We start from the raw sequence: 14,719 nt of genomic DNA, 5'->3' as shown, positions 1-14,719 counted from the left end.
TTCCTCTCATATGCCAGTCAAAATAAAGTGTGATTGAACATTTGCAGGACTTTCTTCCCCATTGCCTTAGTCCAACCAGTCTTAGCCACTCTCTTAACAGGCTTCCAGTCCACCTAGCACACATACAGAGAGCAGTCAACCTAGCACACATACAGAGAGCAGTCAACCTAGCACACATACAGAGAGCAGTCAACCTAGCACACATAGAGAGCAGTCAACCTAGCACACATAGAGAGAGCAGTCAACCAACCTAGCACACATACAGAGAACAGTCAACCTTCCAAAAGACTCTTCATTCAACACACCGTCCTCACCAAGTGGATTAGGGAATCCAAAAAGCCTGTAAAAGTATGCCGAGCTTCTCTCGTGTGCGCAGAGGGAATGAAGAAGAAGAGGGGACGAAGAAGGGGAAGGGGAAAAGGAAGGCGAGTTAAGAGAGAGTATAGAATCTCTGATCCTGGTAATGATGCCTGTCTCATTTCACCACTGAATTATTGATGCTGGGGAACTTTGTCTAATGCAAAAGGGCCATCAACTGGTGACAACGTTGCTTTTCAATTATTAGAGGCGCACTGCGCCAGATGAAAGGGCTTTGATTGGAGCCGTAAATTCCCGAAGCGCTTCCCTCATCCATCCCCTCACCTCCCTTCCTCCCTCATCCCCCTCTTCCCCCTCCATCCCACAGCGGTGGAAGAGGAAAGAAAGAAGCAGGCCGTTCTGTCACTCTTCCTTTGTGCCGATAGAGGGGGGATTTGGTGCGATCCTGCCGCAGAGAACTCAGGGACCACGAATAGACATTTGACCACTTGATCACTTGACCACTTGACCATTTGATTCAACAGTAACTCATGTTTCAGCAGCCTTTAAAGACCCCTGAAATCAAAGTAAATGCCTGCTCATTATTTCCTGCTCCTAACCCTGATGTCAATCAAAGGTAGAGATGAAAGAACATTTTGAGAGACATCTTCAGGTACTTTAACAGCCCTAACTCATGGACAGTATGACGTCACCAGAGGAACCTTTAACTAACCTCTCACCTTTCCCACAGATAAAGAGAGAAGCCTAAGGGCCGTGTAATCAGGGTCAAAGGTCATAATAGAGAGGCTTCTTGTGAAACCAAGGACCAAGTTCTAACTGACGGTTCTAAACTGCATGAAAAGAAAGAGGGATTAAGGAAGAAGGGGAAAAGAAGTGGGAACATGGGGTGTGTGTGTGTGTGTGTGTGTGTGTGTGTGTGTGTGTGTGTGTGTGTGTGTGTGTGTGTGTGTGTGTGTGTGTGTGTGTGTGTGTGTGTGTGTGTGTGTGTGTGTGTGTGTGTAAAAACTTCAGAGGTAAAGTTAACTCATTAAGGGGGTCTGTGTTCTCAGTGTTCATAAATCAGCCAGTAGCCAGTCTGAACCTCTGGGAGGTAAACCGACCCCCGTAGGACCTTACAACCAATAAAACACACACAGCAACTGCCCTTTCAAGTGCTGAGTTCACATTCAGAGCCACACCCAGACACAACTGCTGCTACCAGTGATGGGTGGTCATACATATGTGCACACACTCAGGACCCAGATACTGGGCATCACCCAAGAAAGTATGAGTAACTACCTACTTCAGATCACATCATATTTTAGGCCCGCGTTGCGTTTTGTTGTTTAATATTATTAATAGTTCATCACATCGGGACTGGTTAATAATTCAGAGCAATTTCCATCAGAATGCTGGACCGTGAGATGATGTAATCCCAGTATGAAATTCAGAAATTAGGCCCAGAAATAACAGTGATGAGATGTCCTCATGTAGGCCTGCGGTATATCAAAAGCCTTTTCATGTTGCTGTGTGAGTGGCGGGGCTGAGCGTGTGTGGATGTACTGCATGCCCCCATGGGGTGATACGCCTTTGCTTTAGATGGGCCTTTGTGGATTGTTTTACAATTTTTTTTTTACTGAGCTTCTAGTCTTCAGAAAGCTGCTCAATATACTGTATACTGAACAAAAATACAAACGCAACATTCAACCATTTCAAATATTTTACGCAGTTAGAGTTAATGTAAGTGTCACGATCGTCGTAAGAAGCGGACCAAAATGCAGCATGGTATGTGTTCATGATGATATTTTAATTAAAGAAAGCACTGAACACTGAATACAAAACGATAAACGAAAGTGAAGCTATAAGAACTGTGCTGACACAAGCAACTAACAAAGACAATCACCCACGTTGACAAAACAGGCTACCTAAATATGGTTCCCAATCAGAGACAACGACTAACACCTGCCTCTGATTGAGAACCATATCAGGCCAAACACAGAAACAGACAAACTAGACATCCAACATAGAATGCCCACTCAGATCACACCCTGACCAAACAAAACATAGAAACATACAAAGCAAACTATGATCAGGGTGTGACAGTAAGGAAATCAGTCATTTGAAATAAATTCATTACGCCCTAATCTATGGATTTCACATGACTGGGTATGGGTGCAGTCAATGGGTGGGCCTGGAGAGCATATGCCCACCAACTTGACAACCAGGCCCATCCACTGGGGAGCCACGCCCAGCCAATCAGAATGAGTTTTTCCCCACAAAAGGGCTTTATTACTAACAGAAATATTCCTCTTATTCCAGCTCATGAAACATGGGACAAACACTTTACATGTTGCATTTATATTTTTGTTCAGTGTAATTGTGTTAGTTGAATGTATTTATTTAAACATGCTTTTAAGTGAAGCTGGTATGAAATGTGTTGAATTCTTCGAAGTAACAGGAAGCCTATAGCCCACCAGACAAATAGCAAAGCAGGACTGTAAAGAAAAGCTTTGCACCGGACAGAGGGAGAAACCTGAGTCACGCTCACTTCTAGTTTCAGCTCCCCATTAAGTTCCTGTTGCCTTTTCTCTCCCCTGGAACATGCTAGACCCTCCCCCAAGGACCTGGATGAAACAAACCGGCTAGCAAAACCTCCATTAATAAGAAATAATATATATTAAATGAGTTTGGAAAATAACATGGCTCTCCTCCCCCCCAAAAGCCTGATTGGATGGGCTTCTGATGTATATTCCAGAGTTTGGTTAATTAGTGTGTGTTTGTGTGTGATAGTTCGGAATCTGATTTAAGATGATTTGCCAAGCAGCATTGTAATTTTGCTCTGTGTCTCCTTGGCTGCATTTAGACAGGCAGCCAAATTCTGATATTGCCTCCATCTCTGGTTAGACGGCACAATGGGTGTTTCATTTGGATTGCATTCATCCCTCACATGCATGCATACATAGACACAAATTCACAAAATGCGAGCACACACACACACACACACACACACACACACACTCACAAGCTAGGGAACTGTTGGCACTAATGTATTCTCATGTCTTTGCTCTGGCGAGGTGTGAATTATTTTGTCCCTTGAGTAACACATCACACACTCACACACATACACACATACCCTCACACACACGCCTGGATACATACACTTTAAGAGCTTGTTAAAGAGCTTGTTTCTCCAACTACCAGGGGGTGGGCCTGGGTAAACTAGGGAATTACTCTTTTACACGGGTAGTTTACTCCCATTTGCCTCCAATCTCAAATAAAGCCCCCAATTGAACGTGAAGTCTCCCACCGCCTGCGTTTGTTTGTTGATTTTCTGCCGTGCACAACCTCAGAGCTCGGCGCTCTGTTTGATTAATTGATTTCTGCAGCCTTTAAATCTTTAAACGAGCCTCTTTTTTCAGGCAGTTTATTTCTCCCCCTTTGAAGTTGGCATTTCAAAAAGGAGCTCTTCACAGCCCTATGCAAATTATGGTCTATGACAGCGGCCCCCGTACCAAATCGATAACAACATGGTGGGATATTCTCTGGCCTCCATGCTTACATAATATTGATTTCCCATCAAAGGTTTCGACTGCCCAGGGACTTTCCGAAACATGTTGATGGGTTTTTGTGTCCCTCTCGTCTACCCCTCGTTTCACATAACTCTCTCCAACAGGGCAAATGTCTGTTTGTGTCTCACAAGATTCAAAACTAAAAACCTAATTAGAAGCCCTATTTCACATTGTGGCCAATGTGGGTTAACTAATAGCAATGACATCATCAAAGAAACACAGTTAGATACATCCACACAGCTTCACAAATTCCCTGGGGTGTTTTAGGTGGTGGGAACAGTCTCACAGCAGGAGAGCAGCACTACCATAACAGCAGGTAAGACGTCTGTGTGCAAGTCATTACCTACAAGATGGGGAATTCGAGCATAATGACAGCATGGGTGTATGTGTAGTCTAGTGTGTGTAGTCTTGTGTGTGTGTGTGTGTGTGTGTGTGTGTGTGTGTGTGTGTGTGTGTGTGTGTGTGTGTGTGTGTGTGTGTGTGTGTGTGCGTGCGTGTGTGTGTGCCTCTGCCACGGTGCAGGTGCAGGTGTGCCTCAAGTGGTGCTCTGTGGGCTGTATGGGAGGCCCAGATGTTCCTCAACAACAGCCTGGTTATGTGGTCCATGCCTGGAGTCTAGTCCCATAATGAGCATCCGCTACCACAACACTGCACATCGTTAACCTGAGTGAGGCTGCTACAGCACTCCAAGTACAAGTTCCCTTCAGGCGCAGATATAGGATCAGCTCATCCCCCGCACATCATAACCTTAACCACTGGCTTTAGATCAGTGTCTAAGGGCATCTTTATCCTATTGTAGTGAGATCAGGCCTTAGCAAGCTAAAGTGAGAGATGGGGAGGAACAGGAGGGATTAGATCTCTGCCACCCTCAGGCTCTAGAGGAACTCCTGAGCACAGCTCTGTCCATATTAGATCAGCTAATGAAGGCCCGTCTGGGGGCACAGGGAGGGTTTCTCTGTAACTGCCCTAAAATGGCACAATCTCCTATGTAAAGTGGGTTTCTACCTTATAATGGAGGTCTAGTAATATGTGTGAGAGAGAATAAGGAGATAGGAGGGGTGTAAAAAGAGAAACAGAGAAACAGACACTACTCCAAACAGAGACATAGCACATGCTATCTCTATCGTTACATGGGACCAACACACTATCACGGCTAATTGTGAAATAGACACAAATTACTTATTCGAAATTCATGACAGGTAAAACGCATTTTGTGTGTATTACACAATTTTCTTTCTTCATAACCCATTCGTGTACATAACACAAATTCCAATTTGTTGTGGCTAACGTTAGCTAGGCTAGCTAGGTGGCTAACTATAAAGTTAGGGGTTAAGGTTAGGGTTAGGTAACATGCTAGCTTAGTAGTTAAAGGGTTAAGGTTAGTGGAAGTGTTGGCTAACAATCAAAGTAGTTGCAAAGTAGTTTAAAAGCAGTAAGTAGTTGCAAGGTTGCTAATTAGCTAAAATGCTAAAGTTGTCAGTGATGAGATTCGAACACACAACCTTTGGGTTGATAGATGTAGTAACGAAAGTTCAATCAGCAAGGCTGTTCTGAATGGGCGTCACTTTTTATCATCCTCTAAGCATTATATATTAATATAGCTTCCTACCTCACGGCATAGTGGGTATTCATATGGTAGCGTTTATAATGTTACCATGTCTCTCCTCCTCCTTTACTATTAGCAAGCGCGAGGAATTGACCTATTAACATCAGCCTATGATCACGGCACACTAAGGTGATGTCACCCTGCTTGCTGTTTAACCTATGGGCTCAATTGTACAATAATCACTTTTGCTTCTTTCAACCAATGGGTATAAATCCAGGGGAGTATTTATAGGTCAACTCACCTCTCGTGTCTCTCACTTGCTGTTACAGTGTAACAGTCTTCCAAACAACCTTCTACCTCCTCACCACCACATGAAGGCCCGTCATCGCAACCCCATTCTCCCAGAGGGGGGTTTGGATGTCAGCTGCCCAGCAAAGGGTTACCTGTTATCCACATCTGACTCCGAGGAGCATTTCTCATCCTATACTCAATTGAACTGGGATTTAAATGCACTGTATACAAAATCGCATACTGCGCATGAAAACATAAAAATTTTGGTGTTTCTGTCACAAGATTCCAATATGCAATGTGTCTATTTTAAAACAATCAGTGATAATGGGTTGATGAGACGTTCTAGCTCCTGAGCCTATGAGTGAGTCTATTATACATGAATGCATGTCACAATCCATTCCTTCTCAATGACCACACACACAAACACCTTCCCAGATGCTGGCTGCATGACTGACGTCAAAACTGCACACTGTTCTCCTCTGGGGGCTCTGAACACTAGAAAAGCAGGGACATACAGTCCATTGATCTGTTGATGGAGCAACACAGCTGGGCTGGGCTGAAGGGCTGCACACACACACACATCTAAAAACTCACATCGTTAGCTGTGAGAGAAAGTGAATGCCTAAATCCCTGATCACAGTGTGTATGCTGTCTTTTTTTTAAAGGAGAGCATTTCAAGTGCAAGCTGCCTCTGCTGTTGATGGAGAGGGATTTCAGAAGCGTTTATTTATGTGTCTCTAGGAATTAATATAAATCCCAGTTTGAGCGTGTCCAATTTCACAATTAAGATAAAGAGTGGCAGGGGAGATTTGATTTATGTGCATACAGCGCATTCAGAAAGTACACACCACATTACTTGTTCCACATTTTGTTGTGTTACAGCCTGAATATAAAATTGATTAAATGTAGATTATTTTTGTCACTTGCCTACACACAATACCCCATAATGTCAAATAGGAATGATGTTTTGCCACATTTTTCCAATTGAATTACAAATGAGAAGCTGAAATGTCTTTAGTCAATAAGTACTCAATCCCTTTGTCATGGCAAGCCTAAATAAGTTAAGGAGTGAAGATTTTCTTAACAAGTCACATAGTAAAATACACTAACGTTCAAAAGTTTGGGGTCACTTAGAAATGTCCTTGTTTTTGAAAGAAAAGCACAAATTACTGATCAATTTGAAATTGATCAGAAATACAGTGTTAATTGTTAATGTTGTAAATGAAAACGATAGATTTTTAATGGAATATCTACATAGGCGTACAGAGGCCCATTATCAGCAACCATCACTCCTGTGTTCCAATGGCATGTTGTGTTAGCTAATTCAAGTTTATCATTTTAAAAGGTTAATTGATCATTAGAAAACCCTTTTGCAATTATGTTAGCAAAGCTGAAAACTGTTGTGCTGATTAAAGAAGTAATAAGACTGTCCTTCTTTAGAAGAAACGTCTTTGTTTCTGTCCATTTTGAGCCTGTAATCAAACTCACAAATGATGATGCTCCAGATACTCATCTAGTCTAAAGAAGGCCAGTTTTATTGCTTCTTTAATCAATCAAAATTCTAGAGGAAAACCTGGTTCAGTCTGCTTTCCACCAGACACTGGGAGATGAATTCACCTTTCAGCAGGACAATAACGTAAAACACAAGGCCAAATCTACACTGGAGCTGCTTACCAAGAAGACAATGAATGTTCCTGAGTGGCCGAGAGACAGTTTAAATTTAAATGTACTCATTTATGGCATGAAGTGAAAATGGTTGTCTAGCAATGATCAAAACCAATTTGACAGAGCTTGAAGAATTTAGAAAAGAATAATGGGCAAATGTTGCACAATCCAGGTGTGGAAAGCTCTTAGAGACTTACCCAGAAAGACTCACAGCTGTAATCACTGCCAAAGGTGCTTCTACAAAGTATTGACTCAGTGGTGTGAATACTTATGTAAATTAGATATAGCTGTATTTCATTTTCATAAAATGTGCTAACATTTCTAAAAACATGTTGTGTGTAGGTGGGTGAGAAAAAGTATCTATTTAATCAATTTTGAATTCAGTCTGTAAAACAAAATGTGGAATAAGACAAGGGATATGAATACTTACTGAAGGCACTGTATGTGTGTGCCTGTGTATGTGAGACTGTGTGTATATATGGGAGGGAGTCCTCCGGTGAACAGTTAGTGGTGCGGGTGGGTCAGGATGTTCGGGGGCCAGTGGAGGTTCGAGTGACCTTGTCCTAGTTCGTCATAATAAATGGTCTCCCTAGGGCTAGTGTGGAGCGGCTGTCAATAACCTATTATAACACAATGGAGAGGGCTGGGCCTCACTCTGGCATGAAGTTCCATTATGAGACAGAGAGAGACAGGGAGGGGGGGCAATCAGATGAAAATGAGAGGCGAGAGAGAGAGAAAGCGAGAGAGAGAGAGAGAGAGAGAGAGAGAGACCATCACTATATCCGGAGGCTAAATCCAAGTCCCTGTCTTTGTGTGTGTGCATTCCCTTACAGCTGTAACGCTGATTCAGGCAGACCCAAACAGTTCTTCGGGGCCTCATTTGGTCCAAAAAAAGACCATTCTGGAGAGGTTTAGCTTCCTCACAATGATTTATCCTCCAGCGAGCTGCAGAAGGCCACACACCGAGGTACAGGCACACACATTGACAAAGATAAACACACAGGACTATCAACAAAAATGCATAAATAGGCATATAGATTAGATAGAAGTATAAACCAATGCATAAACGTCCATATGTGTACCACACCGACACACACATTCCCCTTTCTCCTCCTATATCACTGAGCTAAAATGGCATGTGTACGTATCTTTAATGATGTATACAGGTCCACAGGCATGTCTCGAAGCCATACAGTAAACAGCAGATGGGAGAAGGGTTTAATTGTCAGAAGTGGAGTCAGAAGGAGGAGACGCTGGTGGTACAGCAGGTCTAGAAGTACATTGCCTGATTGCTTTAGCCCAGGGCGAGGCCAGAAATAAAGAAATAGATAAATAAAGAGAAATTAGGGGAAGGAAGAAAGAAACCCTATCAAGCCGCGCCTGTCATCCAAATGTGTCACCCAAGGGCTCCCAAGCAGAGAAAATGTATGAAAGCATATTTTTGCACCGTTATAATTTGATGACGGGACAGGGAGTGGGTGCACACACACACACACACACACACACACACACACACACACACACACACACACACACACACACACACACACACACACACACACACACCTAAATAAAGGACAGGAGAAGGGGAAAAGATAAGCTCACACCAACTTACTCTCAAACGGCAATCCCCAGGTACTACATACTGTATATACCTGATATACATGAGTACACAAACACAGTTCACACTCACATATGTTTATATCAAATCCTTATGTCCAGAGATATTATTCAATGTGGTACTGAGACAGACACAAAGTGTGATTTCTGGCATCCGGCTCCTCCACAGTCACTTCTAATCTAACTGGAAGAACAGAGAGCCACTCCAGAAAAGTCCAGTCAGCAGCAAGCCCAGTCAGTCTGGTGCCTGTAAGCTCTACAGTGTGTGGGCCCCAATTTATCAAGCCCCTTTTCCGCCAGCTGACGAAGGTACTTTCTCGTCTCTCTCATTTCTCTCCCTCTGCCTCCCTTTCTCTCCTTTTCTTTTTCACTCGTTCCATCACCCCAGGGCCAGCTCTCCCTGCTATGTTTGGGGAAAGATAAAGTTGTTTCTCGCAGAGGTTTTCCAAACTTTCATGGGTGCTAGCCCTGGATCCCCCTAGGGCAGGAGAATGGAAGGAAAAGAGCTCTCCCACACACTCGACACACACAATCCATTATTGGCATTTACTAAGCCAATACACACATCCTGGAGGGAGAGACTTGGGAAAAAGTGCCCCTCAGCATTGTACTGTAGACACACACATGCACACACTTTGAGTCGGCTCTACTTGCAGTGTTTCACCTACATGTGCTGAGGGCAGAGTGCCAAGCCCCCCCTAAAGCAACTAACCAGGGCTGCAGAAATCCAAATGTTTGAAAGGAAACCATATGGAAAACAAATATGACCAATGGACCACTAATTCTTCTTGGGATAAGGGGCGCAAAGCCAGAAGGAGAGCCTGCCTGGCCTTGATATTGGAAGGGGGCACACTGCCCTGTGCAAAATAATTTTTAAGTGGCCCTGGAAACGCATAAGTCCCCTTTATACACATAATGTCCCCCCAGCCGTGTATACACTTAATGCCCCCAGCCGTGTATACACTTAATGCCCCCAGCCATGTATACACATAATGCCCTCCCCAGCCGTGTATACACATAATGCCCCCCCAGCCGTGTATACACTTAATGCCCCCAGCCGTGTATACACATAATGCCCCCAGCCGTGTATACACATAATGCCCCCAGCCGTGTATACACTTAATGCTATAATGGTTCAAGACAAACCACCACCCTCTGTGTGTGTGACCGGCTTGTTAATTAAATGGTATTTGACACCAAAGTTGAGACACCAACACTGGTGTCCTCTGAACCTTGTCTTCCCGCTCGCAGCACAGGTTTAAGCAAGGCCAGTGTGGCCTACAAATAATCATGGACACATGGGAAGACACAAATATAGGAACACACATGTATGCGTGTATGTACAGCACATAACAGATCAGTAATATTGTGCTTTCTTCAAGTGAAAGACAACTTCAATTCACATCCAGAAATAAAACAGTACTTGAATCTGTTCTACAGCTGGCATTGTAAGACCTAAGAAGTACCAGACATGGAAGACAAAGGCGAAAAGTGAGGAGAAAGAGAAACACTGAGTGTGTGAGTGTGTGTGTGTGTGTGTGTGTGTGTGTGTGTGTGTGTGTGTGTGTGTGTGTGTGTGTGTGTGTGTGTGTGTGTGTGTGTGTGTGTGTGTGTGTGTGTGCGTGTGCGTGTGTGCGTGTGCGTGTGTGTGTGTGTGTGGAAAGACAAACAAAGGGGTGGAAAGTAATCTAGACCCATCCACACACTTGGGGCAGATTGTGTTATCTGAAAGCATCTACTGTTTAGAACAGGAAAAAATAACCATTCCTCTTCTAACACACTCAAACGCAATGTGTCACTCGGCTTGACAATAGTTTGAACAGTAATTATGTCCCCAAAGACCTTTGCATTGGCGCTCTCCCTAGCATGGCCGCAAGAGAGGAAAACAATACTTCTGATTACATGTGGTTTACTCCAAGACATCCCCCATGCCAGTGAATGTATCTAAGATGCATGTGTTTAACTTATTAGGCAGTGAATGTAATACTTTAATTGGCTATATGGGGAGATAATATGCATTATTAAACAAATCTCACAAACAAACACTTGAACACCATTAAGAATATATAGGCCTAGGCTATAATTGGGATGTGCAGTGAACACACATGCAGACATCCTTACAATACATGCAGACATCATTACAGAGTTCTAGTTTGACATAAAGACTACACAGGCACACTGGGTCTGTCTAGTAGACTCTTGTGGGGAGCTCTCTCAAGCATGTTGGTAGGGTTTGCTGATAGTTAAAAGTGTCCCTGCTCCATTTTGACAATTCCACACAGTACATTTTGGTCGTTATTCTATTTGAACTCGCTCCAGTATCAAAATAAAAGTATTTTCCCCCTCATCTCTGCAGCTTGTACAAGAACATTCCTCCTAGCAGCACACCATCTATATTATAATCTATCTACTCATATTCAAACTGAGGACTTCAACAAGATGTAAGACGACATTATCTTCATGGGAGAAGCTTCCGTTAGCATCCGGGCGGGAAAGGTTTTATTAATTAATTTCTCATTTTTATGCAGCGCCGACAATATAAATCATGTAGACAATCTGTTGGTTGACCTAATTTGCCGGGTGAGGCTTGTGTTAATAATTAAGCGCCAATTGAGCATGACTTGAAGTTTCCTGGTTTAATCATATGTTGTAGCACAACATTACAACAATGCAATAAATACTGAGTAATGAGTTTAGTGCGGAAAATCTGAATTCTAGTCAACTTTACGCATGAGAGCCACACTGAATAAACCAGACTCCAAAGTCCCTTATGCAAACAAACTCTTCTCCTGTGAAGTCAGATGTATAGGTTTGTAAAACCACATGTGCCAGACTAGGAAAGTCAGGGTGAATAAATAATCATAATTACTCTAAATAAACAGTGGATGAGGCAGAGTTCTCGTTTGGAAGACTTGATTACCTCTAGATCCACTTGACATGTCAGAGGATACTTTTTCTGTGGTGATTAAGGCACTTGGCCAAACATGTACTTAGGGAGCAATCAAATCCTCACCTGGACAACTTTTCATTATTATGATGTTAATGAGGGTTGGCCTGTCTGAATTCAACCCTAGTCTAAATCCGAGCAATAAAATGTTTTTTCAGTTGTGACTATCATCTAAAACACCAGGCTAATCGTTAGGCCTGTTATACAGGCTACGGTAATGTCTTCAACTTTATCACCATCTCCAGCATCATAATTCTTAAACCTATAACTAGCATAATGGTACAGTGTAGGTTAAGGATACAGAAAAGCAACCAAAAATGCAAATACAGATGTTCATGTCGTTAATAGCGCCTGTGCACATTGACACTCATTGCACATTGACACTCATGTGTTGGGCACTGGAGACATTGGGCAGAAGTGTCTTGTATGCGTAGCCACACACACATTTCCATCATCCAAGCGCAATAATCCTGTTTACCCAATTAGCGACCTGCCGGGAACAAATAACACCTTCACCTAGCGTGTCAATGATGTGTAATCAACATAGAGCGGACACATGCATCCCAGCGTGCGATAAATAGCCAAATAGGTTCTTGAGAATATCATTACGCGCAGCCTGACTGACAACTGGCCATGCAGTAGAATTAAGACTAATTGAATAAAAGTCCATATTGTACTTCAAAATGTAGGCTATATTTATGCAAAACAACAAAAACATCGGCCATAAGGAATTCTGAATGAATAAGATACTGTCAGGTTCCGTTGCCAACTGATCTTCTAATGCGCAAGGTGCTGCAGCTCAGCTCGCGCATCCAACGGATGAAATAGAAATATACCCAAACCAAACATCACCTGATATCAGGCTATTGTCCAATTTTAAAATTATTATGCGGAAGTGCGCGATATATTTTTAATTAATTGTTTTACATTGCAGCCTAAAACATAGCTAAACATGTTTTTTCCCCCATATAGCAACTAACCTTTATCTAAAAGCCCCGAGCAAATACAATAGGATACGCTGAGTCTCTCACTCACAATGATGCTTAGACCTATAAAATACTGTTTCACATCGGTGTCGGACATAGTAATGGTGCCCGGCGACAGAGACTTTCCCAAATGAGCCCCATTCAACACTATACCAGCGGCATAGGCATAGCCTACATTTTCCAAACAGACAGGTGCCTCAGACAACTGGAAACTTTTAATGGCAAAGACACTGAAAACACACGACACTGCACCTTTACGCACAGAGACATTACACTCCATTCTTACCTCTGAGGTTTTGGATTTTGACCATGACCTCCGCGGGGGACTTCAGTCTGTGCGCGAGATACAAACGACCCGAGTCCCTCTCGATCTGAACCGGGGAGTCCGCCTCTGATATTACCTCGAACCACTTCTTTTCAAACTTCTGGTCAGGCACCGTGAATATCATGTCACCGACTTTGACATCCTCTGAGACGGTCACTGTGTAGAACAGCTCCTCAGAGACCGCTCGGGGCCTCCTAATCTTCGAGACAGCAGGTCTCTGCACATCAAGGTGAAGTGTCACCGGCTTACTTATCAATGCGACATCTCCATTATCTTGAGCGTAAATACTGACTGTTAGGTTCACGATACCAATGAGAGAACTGACCAGCATTACCTGCCCGGTTTGGGGAACTACGTAGACATGTTGGCAATTTGGAGATGCGTAATAAGTGACCCGGCCATTCTTTCCAACGTCGGAATCCTTTGCAAAAAAACGGACCAATTCGGAACCGATAGGGGTCAATTCATCAACTTTTACCCTTTCGTTTTCCTTGATGAACCGGGGTATGTTGTCGTTTGAATCAAGCACCTCTATTTTAATCACCACGGCACTATTCAAACAACCAGAAAGCACAACCATCAAATCGTACACTGCAATAAACTCTCTGTCCAAAGTTTCTGTGGATTTCAAAATAAGATGCTGTTCTCCGTGAAGGTAAACCAAACGAAAATCTGATGCGTCCTTCCCTTCCAAAGCAATGTCCAGTTCCGAAACAGGACAGTTGTTTCCAACCGGTAAAGCGACCCCATCCACCATTGTTCCAGCGTGCGAGTTCTCCACAATTTGTCCATAATACACAGGCAGCTTTGAATTCCCCGTTGAAAATGAAACCAATGCGACAAGCAAAAATGTCTTCAGGGCTACCGTTCCGTTTGTAGCTCCCGTCATGTTTCCATCAAATCAGTGTTGTCACTCTAGTCCAACATAAAAGTTTCTTGAGGCATAAATAATCGAACAAGTATTGTTATTAATGCTAGGTGAGTAGATATATGGTGTAAATGTCCCCAAAAGTGCAACGTTTCAGCACTGAAAAAATAGCAGTCCCTCAAAGAACAGCGCCAAAATGACAAATTCCCTTCCAGCTTATTCAGTGAAGCATCACTTGAGCGCATAGAGGATGAATTCTGCATTGACAGGCATAGGCTACACGCCGCAGATGCTCCATGTGGTACTATGATCACCGCCCTTCCAGGCACAGCCAATCGGAGACCGGAATGGGACGGAAAGACAGCTATCGGCCAGCCCACACGCAGTTTGATTTAGCTGCGCAGGACACGAACGTTGGAGAGCTTTTAGTATTCAGGCCCACAATGTAAAATGCTGTGTGCAAGCAATGGGTGAGTTTTGTTTGCTGGAGAGACTTGTCCCCAGAATACACATTCGTTTTCTTGGGTTTGGGCCAAATGTTATCAGTGTTCTGTTGGGCTGCACTACAGGCAACATGATAGGCCTCAAATGTTGACTGGATTACC

The 14,719-nt window shown here is 43.3% G+C and overlaps 1 protein-coding gene across 1 annotated transcript in view; it reads right to left on the bottom strand.

The window, feature by feature from the left end:
• The window catches only part of LOC139405862 (neural-cadherin-like), a 139,923-nt gene extending 125,788 nt beyond the window's left edge, over window positions 1-14,135 (bottom strand). The window contains exon 1 of the mRNA XM_071148296.1: window positions 13,208-14,135. Within this exon, the coding sequence (XP_071004397.1) occupies window positions 13,208-14,135 (928 nt within the window). The remainder of the gene's footprint in view (window positions 1-13,207) is intronic.
• Window positions 14,136-14,719: the final 584 nt, after the last annotated feature.

This window comes from Oncorhynchus clarkii, chromosome 3 (assembly GCF_045791955.1).
Source record: "Oncorhynchus clarkii lewisi isolate Uvic-CL-2024 chromosome 3, UVic_Ocla_1.0, whole genome shotgun sequence".
NCBI lineage: Eukaryota > Metazoa > Chordata > Actinopteri > Salmoniformes > Salmonidae > Oncorhynchus > Oncorhynchus clarkii.
The sequence above is the reverse complement of the archived record's forward strand: the minus strand, read 5'-3'. Positions and strand labels throughout refer to the sequence as shown.